This window comes from Gobio gobio (genome assembly GCF_949357685.1).
Source record: "Gobio gobio genome assembly, chromosome: 12".
NCBI classification, from domain to species: Eukaryota; Metazoa; Chordata; class Actinopteri; order Cypriniformes; family Gobionidae; genus Gobio; species Gobio gobio.
The window spans coordinates 4,063,278-4,083,132 of record NC_137105.1 but is presented as its reverse complement, the minus strand read 5'-3'; the positions used below and the strand labels follow the sequence as shown (position 1 = coordinate 4,083,132).

Sequence of the window (19,855 nt, the reverse complement as noted above, 5' to 3'; positions counted from 1 at the left end):
ATTTGTCAATCATTTTAAATGTGTGCATGTTTATTAAAATAGAGAACCAATAAAGTTTTGCAATGACATTCAAACATTTCTAAGTGTCTAAACACTCTTTGAGACATAAGCTTGCATGATTAATTACTTCCTGCGATGCCCTGGATTAACTAGTCCATGCCTCCTCAGAGACTTCCTGTTATATCAGAGGCAGGATTTGCCAGAAAACACATTCATCAAAACTACAGGAAAAAGCAGCTTTATTCAAATCATTCATTCCCATGAAATCAATGCCACTTATTTTTTTAAAACCGTTTCTTCCCTAAGATTTCAACACATGATGCAGACACTCTTACTGCACACACGATGCATCCTCTCAACACACTTACTAAAATAATTTATTCTAATATCAACAAAACTATATGCCACAGAAAAAGAAAAAAAAACAAAGTTATGGATTTTGCAGACTGGAGTAGTTTTGTTTTTCCAAGAGCGTTGCATCAAAAAAAAAAAACCCAGAGAACCTCATTCACGCCACGGGACTCGCTCATGAAACATGCCAGAATGATTTTCTGTGAATTCAACAAGATGGGATTAAATGGTTCATAAAAACAATTATGTAAATTATTGCGGTTCAGTGAATGGTTTGCTCGTAAAATCCTGTGTGAATTGAATGAGACTAATCATTCAAAAAAATCATTCTTATGCAAACGGATGCATCAATGCAGAAGAACAATTTAAGCCTTTCGTTACACACAAATTCATTCTGCTCGTGTTTCATTATTAAAAAGCATCGCCCGTCCTATACACAAACATAACACTGGTTACATTTGGCTGTATGAAAACGAACAAACACCATTGTTTCCATTGAGCTTATGCGTTTCGGGGACGTTTGATTTATGAGAATATTTTCTTGTATACGCAGCTGAAAGAAATGTATAAATACTTTGTCAATATGACATCATATGTGCCTTTCCGCTAGGAAAAGAAATCATAAGAGCAGACGCACGACGAATCAAACGTTAAAATAAACAGGTGAGCTGGCGAATCGTGGCTAAAAGCGGCCGGGCAGGAATATGGGAAAATATGCATTCAAAAACGCTGAAAAAGGCATAAAAATTCAGAGTCCTCTCACATTAAAGGCATGAGGAAATGGCTTCACGACGGGTTTGTCTCACGTGCCTAAATATTTATTTGATATCCCAAAATGCATCTGGGTGAGTGGTAGATATATTCGAACCACATGATGACCACCGGAAAAAAGAAGAAAATTAAGTGTAGATTAAATCAAAACTATTTCCATAGGAAAGGTTTGCTAACGTATAAAATCAAAACCCTCATAATTTCTGTCACAAACGTGTTATTTAAGCACAAAATCAAACTTTATCTTCCCACCCAGACCAGATGTGGCATTTTGATGCTTAAGTGTCGAAAAGAACCAGGACCGAACAAAGTCAAGCTGATGAAACGGCTCAAGGCTCAGCCGTCGCGGAGCCGCCCATGCTCTGATGGGAGCCGTCTGTTGTTGGGGGGGCGTTCCCATCGCCGTCTCTGGAGCTCTGAGGCATCAGCGGAGGGGGTCCTGGGAAACCGCGCCCCGCGTATGGAGGTGGAATCATTGCTCCAGGGGGCGGGAGAGGTCCGGGAGGGAAGGAGCGAAGGGGAAGTCCGCGAGGTCCGAAAAATTCAGGAGGGATGTCGCGCTGTCCGAGCGGTGGTGGAGGCAGCGGCCCCAACGGTAGGCCTCGTGCTGATGAGACAATTCAACAAAGTGTCAATGAGGGAGGAACGATGGTGTTTAAGAGCACCATTTTTGACAAAAAAAAAAAACTAGGCTGTGAGAAATAGGGTTGGGTACCGAAATCCGGTTCCAATATGGCACCGGTACTTATATAACCGGTATGTACCGGACCGAATCAGAACGCAGATTTCGGTTCCTCATTTCGGTGCCAAAATTCAAACGTGCTTTCGCGCTTTGGCTGAGCCAGAGACAGACACTCAGCGCTCGTCACATCACAACTCATGACAACTATTCAGTGTTTTCAACCACATCATGTTTATTTCAGGTTTCAGACATTTAAATGCTCATAAGTACTAGCAAAAAACACACACTGATGTCTATGAAAGCGGCAATGACAATCCTTTCAGGCGGTTATAATTTGACTAACGTTACATGTTTTATTCACATCAGATACATGCACATTATATAGTAGCTATATAGTTTACTCTATTCTTCCTCCAGTTCACTGGTCACTTACTTTCATGTATTTCGTGAGACGAGAATGAACTCAAGTGTTGAAAATCTGACAGATCCGATTCTGAGGCGCAAACTAACATGGCGCCGCCCATTGCGCTTTATAGATCAACTAACACACATTCACTCACACATTTGAACATCAGATAGTTCGTGACACAGTTAAGAAGTTTGTGAATATTTTGAATAAAAAGAAAAAGCTAAATAAACCCGATACAGCTGAGCTGTCAGCGCTATTGCGGCCGCTGTGTGTCATGTGAGAAACATGACGCGTCGCCATGGAAACATTAAGACGATGTGTTCTAAAATATTTAGCCAGAGAATATGATCATATTTCAAAATAAAGCTGAAGCTCGAAGCTGGTTTGTAGCAGAGCAAGAACACAGACGACTGTTGTTATTACTGTAACTGTTATTTAGAGTTATTTTAGGCTTGTTGTAGTTGGGTTAGGTGGCTTAGGTTTTACTGTGAATTTGTAAATAAGTCAATTATAATTTGTAAATAAGTAAATTGTGTTTTGTATTTATTTATATTCATACATTTAAGTATACATTAAACTTTTAATAAATGGTTCAATTTAAATAAATAAATAAATAAATAAATAAATAAAAAGCCATTTAATGTCATCCACCTCGTTTTGTGGCCTTTTTTTTTTTTTTAAAGTATCGGTTTGGCACCGGAATCGAAAAAAACCCAAACGATACCCAACCCTAGTGAGAAAGGTGGTTTAACAACATGACGATAGTTCAGCTGAAGAAAGCATTTAAACATTCTTGGAACCATCTGGGAAAATGTAAGTACACAAGTCAGCAAAATATAGAACACCATTCTAGTGGTTTTTGGATATTTTAATCCCAAAAATCTTACATATTGTGCCTTTAACCTCTTAACCTGCGCCTCTATTTTTGAGAATTTTTTTAAAAACGACCTACCCTAATGAAAATGTCTGCAGCTCTTATCACAAATTAGGTATCATTTGAAAGCTTACAAACTCAAAATTCATCCTGTGAAAACCGTTTTGAAATCGTACATTGTGTTGCCATGGAAACGTTACTCTTAATTATTCTAGTGGGCTCCTCCCCTAGTGGGCGGTGTCATGTTTCATATTACAACAATTATTTTAACTACTTTATATTCAAAATCTTTTCCAATCTTGACAAAACGCATATTGTCGGAAAGGTCTGAGTCTCAAGGGTCCATATTTGGTGACTGTTTTGTGATGGAAGTAATATTTGGACAGAAATTTACAGGAAAATGCATCAAAACAACAATAAATGGAATTTGAATGACACCCGGTGGCTATTTTTGGTACAGCACCCTAAACAAAATCTCATGGGGACTTCAATTTTTGTGACATCAACATCAAATTTGGAACACAAATTGGTTAGACATATGGCTTTGATTTTATAGTAATTTTAGAGTAAATTCTTTTTTGTAAAATATATATTTTATATGAAATAAAAAATATTTCGTACAGTATTTTTCATTTACAGTCAATTTAAACGTCCATAACTATTTCATACTTTCATATTTTGAATTGCTTTCACTTCAGCAATAATCTGCAGAATGTCGTCTTTAAAACGAGACCAAACTTTGGTCTATATTCCAAAGCATTCTTGAATTACAGCCCTTTAAGTTTGGATAGTGCATTTTCATGTGTATTCTCAAAAAGGGGGATGACAGTCAAAGGGTTAAACCCTATATTCTATAAATCTGGTCTTATTTTAAACTACTCTTGGGTAGCAACATTTCAAGTGTCTAGAGATGCTCCGATCAGCATTTTTGGGGCCGATCACCGATTACCAAGATCATGATCTGCCGATTGCCGATCACAGAATGGCAGGGGAATGGCAACCTTTTATCTATAATCTTGCAGAGTTTGCACCATTTGTAGAAATGAAACTAACTCTAAATTAACTGAGTCAAGATCTTAAAGAACCACCAAGTGTTTATTTTAGAAAATGAGAACTTAAAGGGTTAGTTCACCCAAAAATGAAAATTCTGTCATTAATTACTCACCCTCATGTCGTTGGACACCCGTCAGACCTCTGTTCATATTCGGAACACAAATGAAGATATTTTAGTGTAAAGCTGATGCTGAGAAAGGCTTCAGATAGGCCTCCATTGGCATTCAGTACATTTACACTCACAAGACCCATAAAAGGCACTAAAAATGTCGTTACAAAGTCCATCTCACCACAGTGGCTCTACAATAATCTTACAAAGCGACGACAATAGTTTTTGTGCGCAAAAAAAAAATCAAAATAACACCTTTATCCAACCTCTTCTTGTCTTCCGTGTGTCTCCACGACGCATGCGCGAGAATATGACGTAGCGCCGGCGTTCGGGAATCCATGAAATGCTCACTTAAGCCCCATTTTGAGAACTACGCCGAGACCTAAAGCACGATCAATGTAGAATTCAACAGCTTAGACACGCGCGTCTTCCTCTGCTCGCAAACAAATCTCTTCTGGTCATGTGTCCGAACGCCGGATCTGCTCATATTCTCGCGCATGCGTCGTGGAGGCACACACGGAAGTTGAGAACAAGTTGGAAAAAGGTGTTATTTTGATTTTTTTTTTGCGCACAAAAACTATTGTCGTCGCATCGTAAAATTATTGTAGAGCCACTGTGGTGAGATGGACTTTGTAACAGCGTTTTTAGTGCCTTTTATGGATCTTGTGAGTGTAAATGTACTGAATGCCAATGGAGGCCTATCTGAAGCCTTTCTCAGCATCAGCTTTACACTAAAATATCTTCATTTGTGTTCTGAAGATGAACGGAGGTCTTACGGGTGTCGAACGACATGAGGGTGAGTAATTAATGACAGAATTTTCATTTTTGGGTGAACTAACCCTTTAAGGCTACTGTAGGCCATCTTTCCCAAATAAATGTATATAATTATCTCACCTAAATATTTGATCGTGCAGTGCATTTTTGTTTTCTAAAACAATTTTTCAGGTAGGTCTAACATTAGTATTGAGGTAAGAAATACTAAAGACATTTAATAAGAAATCAAATGTAAATTAATATTGGTCTTCCCTGAATAAATTAAATTAGATTAATCCTTACACTTAAGGTTGCAAAAGTTAGTCATTCAAGAGCAGGGAGTGTCATAAAGGTTCATCAAACAACACAAGACAAAGAAACTCAGAGACAGCAGCAGTTTATTCGACAGCTGTCACTTTAAGAGCGAACACGGATACGATTACATGCAGCTGCACAAAATGTTCACTCGCGAGTCACGACGGGGTTTACGTGCACACTCGTCAAGACGGTCATTTAGTACATACGGTACATTTGTGTGTATCTGACCATTTCAGCGCAATTTGTACTCGCAAGCTTTGTGTGTGTGTGTGTGTGTGTGTGTGTGTGTGTGTCTCCAGACCGTGCGCGCGAGTGCTGAGCGGTTTGAACACTGGCAAGACTTAAAAATAAATGCAAAAGATAAACTTTAGTGACAACGCGACACTGCCTCGATTGTGCAAAGAGCCAAATCCTGTGTCAACTGTGCAGCTCGATTTTAGTGCACATGCGCTGATGTGAAGCCATTTGAGCATTTTGAAAGGGAGAGAGAGCGCGCGCGCACGCGGTGATTCATGCGCGCTGTTTGTTATTTAATATAGAAATATGAATTGTACCTCACCTTCAGCATTATAATTATTTTACCCGCGCTGGAAAGAGAATGAGACGGTGTCGCTGCATATCATGCCCTCGCTCTCACGGCAGGTGCGGGTTTATGTGTCGTCAGCATGAGATCGGTTCATGAGATCGGCCTTTTTGGAGACCGCCGATCAATCATCCCAAAGCGATTATCGACCGATCGAGATCGGTTGCCGATCAATCGGAGCACCCCTACCCAAGAGTCATAATAACTCAAAGTAATATGGGAACAGAGTAATATACATGTAAGTGACTCACGTTTTTTTTTTTTCACTTAGGGAATTTTTTTTTAATTTAATGTTAAGAGCCTTAAAATAACTTAAATATAAAACTGAATGTTTAATCATGTCATGATTCTAATATGAGGATGATTCTCTCAGTAATGTAGCTTCTGTGAGCTTTTATGTCAAGAAAAGTCTAGGCGTCCTTTCAAAAAGGCCATTTATTTCAGAACATTTGCAATTGTAAAGAGTAGTTTTTCATTCAAATAAATCTGCAATAAACTGCTAATTATAATGGATAAACAGTTACTGAAAAACTAAAGCAACTATTTACAGAAATTGCAAAGTGTAAAAAACTAATTTAGCTGATAAGTGTCCGTCAGAGTCTGCGCGCTACACTAGTAGTATTCACCAAATCCTACTTACATAAACTGCGCAAGATAATGCCTTTTGATTGGTTACCAAGTCCATCAATCAAACCTTTGTTGGAAAGGCATTGGCTGGGCACCGAGTGCCTTTATCCAATGAAAACCATGGGCGCAATGATTGACAGCTCACCAAGCCTGTAAGGCACTTCCTCTATATGATGCATGACAGGAGAGACTCTGATTGAAGGAGAGAGACGAGGGTTGATCCATTTCACGTGGAAGAGACTATTCTAGCAGGGGGAGTTTGCCAGAAACGGATTAGAATCGATATTTCATTAAAAATGGACATGATTGATTACGTTAACTCAAAACTCTCTTGCAAATAACGGAGGATTTTTAGTTTTTTCCCTATTTTTTCGTTGTTTTGGGTTAAAAGGTGGGATGCATTTTGAAGAGTGGACTCTTACACAGAGATGTATGCGGGTGTTTATTGGATTCGTCCGATCTGATCTGAACGACAGGAGATGAAAGATGAGTATCGCTAATATTATGCAAATGTTTACATAGCCGGTCCTTTCATTTCATTTAACCCTTTCCTCTCTGGTGTATTTATTGCAAAAACCAGTTCAGAACATGAATATTGAGAGTTTTAGCTTTCAAATGATGCATAGTTTGTGACAGTTGATTGAATATTTTGTATAAAACAAAAGTAAATAAAAGTACAGACACGCCCACTCACGTCAACCTCCCCGCCCAAGAACCGGTGCGGGTTAAGAAGTTAATAAAAGCACAACAAAAAAACAGTGTTGGATAACTTACCAAAAGATGGCGGTACAGGTCCAAACGGGCCAATCGGAGGAGGGCCATAAGAATCCATGTGTGGCGGTCTGAAGCGGGGCTCAAGGGGCATCATGGGAGGATGGCCATTGGGCGGTCGGATCATCATTGGCGGCGGCCCATTGGGCGGCATGGTTGGGGGTCCGTAAGACTTGGGTGGCGGAACCGGAGAATCCCGGATGGGAGACGGCAGGAAGGATCCATGACTCTGAGACTTGGAGAGCTGGAAGAGAAGACGCAGAACAACAGATTATGGAAAAATTATTTAACGGTGGATTCCTGTTAACAGACCCAAGCAGATGTCAGTGAACCACTGAAGACCAGAAACATACTTTAAACACAACGGCAGACACAAAAGATTTATTATTTCAATAATTTAATGACACATTAGCATGTTCATTGTTCTCTGATGTTTATTAGTTATACTGGTGTTTAAGGAAACTAATTACATTAAATAAAATAATATATCAGTTTTAATTATTAACTAAAATAATTATTAACATAATTGAGTAGTCTTATTTGACAAAATTATGACAAATATTACTGTTGTAAATTACAATTACACGAAAATAAAAAATAATTTTATACAAGTTACAATACTAATATTTGTCTTAAATTCTTTACTTTCAAACCTTAAAGCTTAAAAATTCAAACCCTCAAGCGTAATTAATAATTATAAGTGTTCATTAATAGTATTTAAATATGAAAAAATGAACAGAAATATTAACTTCATAAACTACAATTGTACAGTACTTTTTTTAATAATTTATAAATTACACTTTTATTTTAAGTAATAATAATTTATTTATATATTAAATTATTCACTTTCAAAGATTCAAAGCCTCAAGCTTAATTACAAGTGTTGATTATTAGTCCAACTCCAATTATAAATATTACCACCATAAATTACAATTGTACAGTAACATTTTTTTAATATTTGTTCATTATAATAATAATTTTATTTTACTATAGTAGTTCCAATAGTAATATTTATTTATATATTAAATTCTTCACTTTCAAACCCTTGAGCTTTTATTTTGCCGGAATATTTGTGAAATGCTGTTAAAACAAAAATGGAAGATAAAGTCGGTCCAAAAATGTTGGAAATTATTGAAATGTGTAAATACAATAAACCTTACACATGTTGAGTTATTATTGTGCATTACTTAATTAAATTGAAGTTTTTAAACTTGGACCCAGTCCCCTGTTCTACCTTTTATTTAACAATCTCAACATATTTGTATTTCCTTTGCTCTATCCTGCATACTATTGGGCCGCACTGCTTAGTTATTTTATTTCAAGTAACAAAAACATTTATTTTTTCTGGTTTTATTTTCCTATAATAACCCTGGGTAGAACATCTGCTTGTGGCGATAAGAGTTTTGTTGCATTGCATTATGAATTATGACAAAATCGAGTGTGTGTACTGCTAGAAATCATTGGCATGCATACTTGCGTAGAGTATGTTTCAGGCCTAAAACATGCTGGAAGTCACTCATGAGTTGTGTTAAACATACCACAACATTCTGAGCACAAGACCCACACAGTGATTAGAAAGTGAAAAGAAACGCATCCGAGCAACACTTGTGTTTAATGAAGACCCAAACACAGCTGACAAAAGCCATTAACCACTGAGCACAAACCCGTCCCTTCATCCCAGCACCCAACCGCTGTACTCACGGGTTCAGATGAGACCTCGGCCGTCTCTGTGACCGGCGCGGGCTGCTTCAAAGCAGACACACACCGCCGTTTAATGGAGAACAACATCTGGATATGCAGGAGTGTTTCTCACAGACATTTACTGGAGATCGTGTGAACTGTACATCAGATTACAAACATGACAGCTGTGAGCCTTACCATTGGTCCGTCGTGTGCACATGGGGATGATGTCATCGGGGGAAACATTTCTGAAAAAGACAATATGACAGTTAGACATGCAGATATAATGTAGATCTGAAATGTGACACTCGAAACGGCAATGCAAACCAAAAAATACTAATAATAAAAATCACAAATGTACTTAAATGTTAATGTAATGTTAAATGTTTAGGGTCAGGAAAATAATATTTATTTCAGCAAGGATGCATTAAATTGATCAAAAGTGACAGTAAAGACATTTATAATGTTACAAAACACTTCTATTTCAAATAAATGACGTCCTGTGAACTTTCTATTCAAAGAATCCTGAGAAATAAAAATATATATATATCACGATTTCCACAAAAATATGACCGTTTTTAACATTGATAATAATCATATATAGGTGCTGGTCATATAATTAGAATATCATAAAGTTGATTTATTTCACTAATTCCATTCAAAAAGTGAAACTTGTATATTATATTCATTCATTACACACAGACTGATGTATTTCAAAAGGTTATTTCTTTTAATTTTGATGATTATAACTGACAACTAAAGAAAATCCCAAATTCAGTATCTCAGAAAATTAGAATATTGTGAAAAGGTTCAATATTGAAGACACCTGGTGCCACACTCGAATCAGCTGATTAACTCAAAACACCTGCAAAGGCCTTTAAATGGTCTAAATAGTTCTGCTGACTTGACAGTTGTCCAAAAGACGAGCATTGACACCTTGCACAAGGAGGACAAGACACAAAAGGTCATTGCAAACGAGGCTGGCTGTTCACAGAGCTCTGTGTCCAAGCACATCAATAGAGAGACGAAGGGAAGGAAAACATGTGGTAGAAAAAAAGTGTACAAGCAATAGGGATAACCGCACCCTGGAGAGGATTGTGAAACAAAACACATTCAAAAATGTGGAGAAGATTCACAGAGTGGACTGGAGCTGGAGTCAGTGCTTCAAGAACCACTACACACAGAAGTATGCAAGACATGGGTTTCAGCTGCCGCATTCCTTGTGTCTCGCATCGTCTCGCCTGGGCTAAAGACAAAAAGGACTGGACTGCTGCTGAGTGGTCCAAAGTTATGTTTTCTGATGAAAGTCAATTTAGCATTTCCTTTGGAAATCTGGGCCCGTATTCATAAAGAATCTTAATGCAAAGAGTAGCTCCTAGTGACAAAATTCTAAGAAAATTCTTAGAAATGTGGGCGTTTACTCTTAAAATTCACTAAAATATCCTAGTAAAGAAACAAGTAATTCAGAAAGCATCTTAACCCTTAAAAGAGGTCTTAAGGTCAAATTTGTTAAGAGCACAGATGTGGACTTTTAAGAGGCTTAAGAGTTTCTTTAGTAGCGGAGAAAATGGCAGAAAGACGAAGAGGGAGAAGAAATGTGTTGCAGACAATGGATAACAGTGACTTAATAAGACGCTATAGATTAGATCGTGCAGGGATCATGTTTGTTGCATTAAACCCAACTTTCAAACCACCAATTAAATAGACAAGCCAGCAATCAGTGCAATTGGAAAGAGTGGAACAATGTTTATAATTCTAAGCCAATCAAATACCTTATAGGAAATTAACAGCATGGTAAATAATAAAAGGATTTATATACACTGAAAAAACTGATTTGTTGAATTTACTAAAAAAAAAAATATCGTAAGTGGTCGCAATTAATTTATTTGATCTCAATTTAAACAAAAACATGCAATTCCCATAAAACCAATTCATTTTTTTAAAATTAAAATAAAAAAACTAAATTTTAATTATTTAAACGAGCACAAATTAATTATGCTTAATTAAATTTTTCAGTGTACATAAAATCACACACTTGACATAGGCCATTATACTACAGGGGTAGAATTGTATGATCTGTTCAACTGAGGATGTGGAGGATTTTACCAGAGGTGGCCAGCATCATGAGGAGATGACTTAAGCAAAAAAATAATTTTTGTCAAAAAATGACTTAGGCAATTGTTTTAGGAAGGTGACGATATAATGTGCGTGTGTGAGAGAATTGTAAAATAGGACAATTTGCGCTTGTAAATTCAAAGTGACCCTATACTTAAAAGCGCTCCTTTTTTCCCCTTTTTGGACAACCAACCAATCACAGTCTTTAAAAGTCTGTGTCATACGTAGCAACGGGGTCAGCCCCGCCTCTTCACCAAGATAAAAGTTTTTGTATTTTCCTTGCTCAGAGTTGCTCTCAGATCCGTCCCGAATAGCTCTTAAGCTAAGACTCCTACGTAAAAGTGTTTAAGCTAAATTAGGAGTTTTCTGAGAGGACTCTTAGAATCTTGATGAATACGGGCTCAGGGTCCCAGAGTCTGGAGGAAGAGAGGAGAGCCACACAATCCACGTTGCTTGAGGTCCAGTGTAAAGTTTCCACAGTCAGTGATGGTTTGGGGTGCTATGTCATCCGCTGGTGTTGGTCCGCTGTGTTTTCTGAGGTCCAAGGTCAACACAGCCGAATAGCAGGAAGTTTTAGAGCACTTCATGCTTCCTGCTGCTGACCAACTTTATGGAGATGCAGATTTAATTTTCCAACAGGACTGGGCAACTGCACACAGTGCCAAAGCAACCAGTACCTGATGGTATCCCTGTTCTCAATTGGCCAGCAAACTCGCCAGACCTTAACCCCATAGAGAATCTCTGGGGTATTGTGAAGAGGAAGATGCGATATGCAGAAGAGCTAAAGGCCACTATCAGATTAACCTGAGCTCATAACACCTGAGCAGAGCCACAGTCTGATCTCCTCAGGCCACGCCGCATCGCTGCAGTAAATCAGCCAAAAGGAGCCGCAACTGAGTATTGAGTGCTGGACATGACCTTACTGTTCATCTTCATACTTTTCAGTTGGCCAAGATCTCTCAAAATCCTTTCTTTGTATTGGTCTTAAGTAATATTCTAATTTTCTGAGATAATGAATTTGGGATTTTCCTTAGTCTTCAGTTATAATCATCAAAATTACAAGAAATAAACATTTGAAATATATCAGTCTGTTTGTAATGAATGAATATAATATACAAGTTTCACTTTTTGAATGGAATTAGTGAAATAAATCTACTTTTTGAGGATATTCTAATTATATGACCAGCACCTGTTTGTTTCTAGAGCAGCAAATCATCATATGAGAATGATTTGTGAAGGATCATGTGACACTGAAAACTGGAGTAAAGGCCTGTTCACACCGGGACGATTTTCGCACGCGTTTATCGCCGACGTTTAACGCCTCGGGACTAAACAATGGGCGCCAATGTGAGTGTTCACACCGACGCGCAAAACGCCAGGCGTAAAAGCGTCATTTTTTAAAAAAACGCCTCGGGTTCGTTTTTTTATTTTGACGCGGCGCGTACAAAACTGGCCGACCAATGAGATCGGCGCTTTTGTTCACGTGCCTGGAGCTGCTGAAGTGACAGTAAAACACGACTTGGTGGCGCTCAAGCACAAAACGGTCTTGCCGAGCACACATTGATACGACGAAGAAGTAGTAAGTAGACAAAGAAGAAGATGAACTGCTAATGCTGCTTGCCAGTTAGCAAAAAGTGTGTGAATGGTTTTGTCCATATACATAATATGTCTATGGTTTTGGCAAGCACGTAAATACTGTCTCTCTTCTCCTTCTGTGTGACAAGCGAGTGTCAGAAGCTTAAAGTGCCGCAGCGCCATCTTGTGTACCGGGAGCGCATCGACTGAATGTGCACGTTCACTCGGCGCAGCGCCAGTGAAAATCGCTTGGGTGTGAACACTCAAGACGCGCCGAAAAACGGCACGAAAAACGCTGGCGATAAGCGCGCGCGATATTCGTCCCGGTGTGTACATGCCTTAATGATGATAAACTCAGCTTTGATCACAGGAATAAATTATGTTTTCAAATATTTCACATTACTGCTGTTTTTTTTTTACTCAAATCTTTGCTGGTTTGTAACCGGTTGTATCAAAAGCACCTGGTCGGGATGGCAGCGGGTGTCCGAGGTCCGAGAAGCGCCCGTGAGGGTCAGACGGGGGTCGAGGACCTGCAACAGATCACATGTCATCAGGAGCTGTTATCAATCATATCAGCCTGAGGCCTAAACATCTGGAGCTCAGGAGCGTTTTCAAATGACAACAGGGACAAACACAGAAGGAGGAGAAAAACTGAGAAGGGAAATGATGCCGATCTAAAAACGTAGAGAGACTCAAACACACAGGAAAGCTGGAGAAAAATGAAAGGAGGAGGATGAAGATGGGAGTCGTTTCGGAAGACGATGCAGCGCCGACTTACCGAAAGGCTCACCCCGTCGCCCTACAGGTGCAGAGGGGGGGCGTCCAGGACCCTCTATCATTAGAGGAGGAGAGGGAGCCCCCCCGCTCACAGGAGACGGCCCATACGAATCACCTGTTCAGACCAAACCACGACAATCACATCAGAGGAGCAGCAACACTGCATTACACACTAACAGACGTTCTCGGGGCTTGTTGTGTGTTAAAGGATTAGTTCACTTTTACTTTTGCTGATCATTGACTCACCCCCATGTCATCCAAGATGTCCATGTCTTTCTTTCTGCAGGCGAAAAGAAATTAAGGTTTTTGATGAAAACAGTCCAGGATCGTTCTCCATATAATGGACTTCAATGGGCTCCAAACGGTCCAAATGACAGTTTCAAAGGGCTTTAAACGACACCAGATGATGAATAAGGGTCTTATCTAGCCAAACCATCAGTTTCTGCGAGAAACCCAGCAGTATTTATGCTAATATTTCACCTCTTGTTAGAGGAGCGTGATCATCTCTGAACTCCGCCATAAGTGAGGTCAAAATATAGACGTATACGTAGATGCCTCATTAGCGCTTGCAAGGATCAGTAGAATGAGGCATCTACGATTGATATATCTATGACCAGGCTCATATTTGACCTCACTTAACGGAAGTTATGGCGGAGCTCAGAGATGATCACGTTGGTCTGATAAGAGGTAAATTATTAGCATAAATACTGCTGGGTTTCTCGCAGAAACTGATGGTTTGGCTAGATAAGACCCTTATTCATCATCTGGTGTCGTTTAAAGCCCTTTGAAGCTGCACTGAAACTGTCATTTGGACCTTGAACCGTTTGGAGCCCATTGAAGTCCATTATATGGAGAACAATCCTGGAATGTTTTCATCAAAAAGCTTAATTTCTTTTCGACTGCAGAAAGAAAGACATGGACATCTTGGATGACATGGGGGTGAGTAAATTATCAGCAAAAGTTTATTTAAAAGTGAACTAATCCTTTAACACTAGAACCTCCAGGAGGCGTTGTACACCTAATTCTGCCAGCGGGTAAAATCTACCCATGCACACGATTGATGCGTCTAAAAAACGCATTATGCCACAGTCTTCACTAAGTAGTGTCTAGAGTCATGAAATGATTATTTTTAGTTTTTGTCCTGTTGTTTTATGCTATTTTAAGCAGGTTACACTTTTTGGTGAATATAGGCTAAACCAGCCTGCAATGACAACGAGAATTAGAAGGAAATAAATACATATTTGGGTGGTGCAATATTTTAATAAAATTTCATTAATCACATATTAAGATAACCGATGTTAATGAAATTACTAAAATACCTTAAATAGACAAAGTCAATAAAGTCTGAAATAGATGTTGCTCAATCAGGAAATAAAATGCACAACTTATTCGGGCAGATAACGCTGACTGCTTTATTTCCGAAATGATGGCAATCTTTGAATTGTAATACAATATAGAGGCTTATATATATATATATATATATTTATATTTATATTATATTATATTATATTAATATATATATATTAATATATATATATTAATATATATATATTAATATATATATATATATATATATATATATATATATTAATATATATATATATATATATATATATATATATATATATATATATATATATATATATATATATATATATATATTAATATATATATATTAATATATATATATTATATAAGCTATTCAAATCAATTTCTGCAGCTAAACACATATACATTAATGTTTAATATTACTAACCCCTAATTAACGTACGTGTTTAGCTGATGCAATTGATTCAAATAGCTTATACAATAAATATTAAATACATACAATTATGGAGGGTTAGGGTTAGTAACTAACCCTAACCCTCCATTACACACATAAAGAAATATGTTAGCGTTAGTTACGTTACCCGTGTCGGCAGTGTGCAGACACACCCACATTAACCATTTCAATATAGGATTCATCCTCTCCGAGAAGACCATAAACATTACAGATAACATCTGAAGTAACTATTAATTTACATACATATATCGTAAAGCTAATCCTGTGAGACTGAGATGCTGCAAATCGTGTGATATTAGGCAAATGTTTTGGCTGTACGTCAATGATGCCCTCTGCTGGTAGGGAATAGTAAGATGGCCGCTCGAGCACTTCACCGCCTGATGGCAGTCTAGAACGCGATGAGCAATCCAGTCATTTATATAGATCAGTGGGGTAATCATAAAAATATTTGTATACTTACATCATAGATTTTTTTTTGAGGAAATGGGCAGACTTGAATAAAAAGCAACAGTTGCAAATAATACACGATAACAATTGCAAAACAAAAATGAATAATTAATGCAGAGTTTTAACATGTATGAGTAACATCTTCATTTGAGTGTGTGTTGTGTGACTGTTACAGTAAGCCGACACGTTGCTCAAACACAGCACAAAAATAATGGAATTATATAGGGGTGAATTTAACCTGCTGGCAGTTTTAGGTATAAAAGCCCCGATTTTTTTTAACCTGGTTTTATCTAAACAAGTGGATTGTAAATATCACAATTTAATAGTAATAATCAATGACTGGGAGACTTGGATATTTTATTGAAAATCTGTTCTGTACCTTAAAAAAAAAAAGAAAAAAAGCCATGGGTCAATTTTCCCATGCCGGTTCTAGTGTTAAAATCCTTGTGAAAGCTGAATTAGAGGACGACAGCAACTCACCTCTTCGCTGTGGCGGCATGTGGCGATCCGGGGGTCCAGAGTTGAGTTTGAACAGACTTTGCTCCATGTCTGAGATTTTATCTCTGTACTCCACAAGCCTTTACAAACACACAAACATCAGAGGTCAGAAACAACACTGAAAATAACAGCAACGATGAACAGTGTGATCTGAGGAATATATTCACTTCTGACGAAGGTTGGCCAACTCTCTTCTTTCCTCCACCAGAGCTCGTTCAGAGGTGCGCGCTTTCAACTATTGAAGATCAAACAAGTAGACCAGATTAATATATCAGTATTAGCCGGTATTATACCTTCTCATAGAAAATGAAACACTAATTATGCATATAAAATGCAAACGCTTCCAGTTAAACAATCTTGGTTTCATCGCTGCTTTCTGAAATGTGTTCAATCATTCATATCACTTATTACTGCCATAACACAAAATCATTATAGGCTATCAGTACCAGCCGGTGCATTACTAATATAAAAGACTATATAATACAAAGACTAACACAACATGCTACTCACCCAGTTCTCATGGGCTTTCTTTTCCTGGACTGCCACCTATAGGAAAGATGGGAGGGAGATAAGAATGAGCTCTTGATCGACCCATATGGATTTCTTTGATGGCCGATGCCGATATCAAACAGAGCAGGATGGCTGATATAAATGTGTTATGTCACATTATTTTAATTTAAATACATCGTGAATAGCACATGTAAACAACTGCTGCAATAAAAAAATATATAATTTTATATAATTTACTAAATTCAAAATATAATGGAAATATGCCAAAAAATAAGCTTGATAAAAATAAAATGTTTATTAAAAACACGCTGTCCAAATAAAAGCCAGCTTCTGACCAGGGTTATTAGCTTTAAATAAAACTATTAAAAATAATTATTTTAAATAAAATAAAATATATAAATATTAGTTTAAGAAACAATTCATTGTTGCCCTGGCAGTAAACTAAAATAAATTTAAGTTGAAGCACTAAAATTATTAACTTGAAATAAATTAAAACCTATAAAATTACCATTTAAAAAAAAACGAATAAAAATGACAAAAGCACATAACGAAATGACTAAAGTAAACTAAAATAACACTGCTCCCAACACTATTGGCCAATGACAATAATTTAAAGGAGGGGTGTAATGCGATTTCATGCATACTGAGCTTTTTACACTGTTAAAGACTTGGATTCCCATCCTAAACATGGACAAAGTTTGATGTTAACGTTTGATCTGTGCCAGAAAATACTAGTAAATAAAGTATCGGAAAGTTTTTTTTCGAGTATGGGTCTGCGTGACATCAACAAGGGCGGAATTTCCTTGTACGGACCATACAGGCACTTCTCCCGGAAGGGCGCGCGCGCGCGACTAGAGCGTGGAAGTCGTCGGGTGCGCTGCAGTCACAGGACTTCACGAAATCAACAATGTCACCGAAGAAGTGTGTTTTCGGTTGTCAGGGCAAGACAACCCTGTTCAGCTTCCCAAAGAACCCAGTGTTAATGGGACAGTGGATGGAGTTTTTCCGGAGCAGCAACGGAGTTGCGCAAATGTTTGTTTGTTCCCTGCATTTCAGCGACGATTGTTTGATAAACAAGGCCCGGTTCAACTTCGGATTTATAGATCATCTAATGCTGAAAGATCCCAACGATAAAGGTTCACGGTTGTGCGTTGTAACCGCAGGCGGTGAGTAAAACTGTGTTTTTGGCTATCGATTCTGGATCATATATGTATGGCTGAATCTGATTGATAGCCATGGTTTATTTAGGATAACGTTTTTTTTTTAAGGATGTCACAGCTTTCGGACACTCCGGATTCTTTAGCTCCGCCCTCACGAAACACCTCCATCCGCTCTTTTTTTTTTCCGAAAAGACTCGGTACAGCGCATCTTTCTTTTATAAATATAATAAAACGAAAGACTTTTCTGAGATATGAAGGATGCAATACTACTGTATAGGTACTCAAGATTGACAGAAACTGTGATACCCCCCTTTAAGAAATGCTAAACCAGTTTCTCACCTCAGATTTCAGCGAGCGCTCGTTCTGCTGCATCTCCTCCTCGATGTCCTTGATCTTCTGTTTAAGGGCTCTCAGCTCCTCATCCGACCGCAGAGCTTTACTGTCCACCTCCGTCAGCTTCGTCTCCTTCTCGCGTCTCTCCAGCTCCTCCTGAGTCAATTTCCTGAGCACAAAGGAAGTTCATAAAGCGAGGAAATACAGGAGTGATGAGTGTTTACTACAGCTATTCAAATGACTGCAGGACGCAGGCTTTGTTAACATGGAAAGCACAAATTCAATCCATATCGGAACATCTAACTCGAGTCGTTTTGTTTCGTTTTTGCAGCAAAATGAAATGCAGGCCTTATTTGAGGTTTGAAATTCAGATAAGTTCAGTCAGATAAGAATTCATGTCATTTCCACCCATCATGTTGGACGCAGAGTCATACACGATACACAACAGCTGTGTGAAATAGAGACACATCATTATATGCATCTCATGATTTTAGCATCACAGACATGACTTCCAGTCTGCAAAATGTCTAATTTTATATCTGCACTTTCTAAACTGACAGCTGATATTCCTTCAAGTAAAAAAAAAAAAAAAAAAAAAAATCTTTAATCAAATATGTTAACTTTCCCTTCCCCATCGAAACGGCTTCTCTTCTCTCCCGGTCATGTGCTATGGCGTGAAGGCGGGGCTATAGCGCGAGGGCGGGGCTATGGCATGAGGGCGGGGCTATGGCGTGAGGGCGGGGCTATCGCCCTCTCTCGTTTCTGCACCGACTCTCAGAAACCGGTCACTCATCGTAGCAATATGGTGGTTAGGTGCATTTTTCTCGGTTTACACAATACCTTCTTTAAGAAGGACTTGAGGCAAAAAGAGAGAAATATATGAGAAATAAAAGCTTTTTTTTACGTAAAAATGACTCAATATAGTCGGACGAACAGCTTGTCGTGACGGCTCGCACTTAGGAATGCAGCGTGTGTGAGCGCGCCCCCCTTATAAAGGAGAGCTGAGAAAAAAAAAGTTACAGAAATAAAGCCATAAAAGGCTTAAAATAAGTGAAATCTGTAGCATAAACCAGCGAAAAAAATGAGGAAATATGCTCAGTAACATATGTAGAAAAGATTTAGAGAGAAAATACATTTATTTATTTAAGAGATAAACTCGATCTTTCTCCACAACTGAGTGCAAACTTCAAATCTGCCTCCATCACGCCCAACTTCCAACGATCCAATCAATTCCCGAAGGACGAAATCAAGCCTCGCCCTACATTTTTTCTAATTTCAGAAGCCGTTTCAGTCGGATATACATCTCAATAAGGAGAAAAAGACGATCTCAACTTCCATTTAATGCCGACTTTAAATCAATGCAAAGACGCGAATAGACATTCTGCGTTAACCAATCAGGAGCTTGCTCTAGTAGTGACAACAATGAGGACAAAATCATATGTGGATACCCGGAGCTGTACGATACATCTTCATACTTTATAGAAACAGGAATAAAAGGGATCTTGCTTGGAAGAAAGTGCGTGAAGAGGTCGGACAGTCTAGTAAGTTCTAAAAAAAACTCTCTTTACTCAATTTGAGCTATATCTCTATATATCTATATTAGGGCTGCAACGACGCGTCGGCGGCACATTATTTACGTTCTAGAATGGAACAGAAGATCTAAAATAATGGCAGCT

The 19,855-nt window shown here is 38.2% G+C and overlaps 1 protein-coding gene across 6 annotated transcripts in view; it reads right to left on the bottom strand.

Annotated features, from left to right (window-relative positions):
- Nucleotides 1-19,855, bottom strand: part of mia3 (MIA SH3 domain ER export factor 3) — a 48,655-nt gene continuing 28,800 nt past the window's right edge. Inside the window, exons 19-28 of one of the 6 annotated variants that reach the window (XR_013817690.1) lie at nucleotides 18,186-18,348; nucleotides 16,687-16,722; nucleotides 16,344-16,411; nucleotides 16,159-16,256; nucleotides 13,450-13,563; nucleotides 13,133-13,201; nucleotides 9,180-9,229; nucleotides 8,999-9,089; nucleotides 7,305-7,545; nucleotides 5-1,729 (exon numbers count right to left, since the gene is read on the bottom strand). Coding sequence is in view for 4 of the 6 variants with exons in the window: in XM_079831913.1 (XP_079688039.1) it covers nucleotides 1,452-1,729; nucleotides 7,305-7,545; nucleotides 9,003-9,089; nucleotides 9,180-9,229; nucleotides 13,133-13,201; nucleotides 13,450-13,563; nucleotides 16,159-16,256; nucleotides 16,344-16,411; nucleotides 16,687-16,722; nucleotides 18,186-18,348 (1,204 nt within the window). In the remaining 2 variants the exon portion in view is untranslated. Of the gene's footprint in view, nucleotides 1,730-7,304; nucleotides 7,546-8,998; nucleotides 9,090-9,179; nucleotides 9,230-13,132; nucleotides 13,202-13,449; nucleotides 13,564-16,158; nucleotides 16,257-16,343; nucleotides 16,412-16,686; nucleotides 16,723-18,185; nucleotides 18,349-19,855 lie in introns of all 6 variants that reach the window. The other 5 variants (XR_013817691.1, XM_079831913.1, XM_079831914.1 and 2 more) reach the window with 5 other exon arrangements.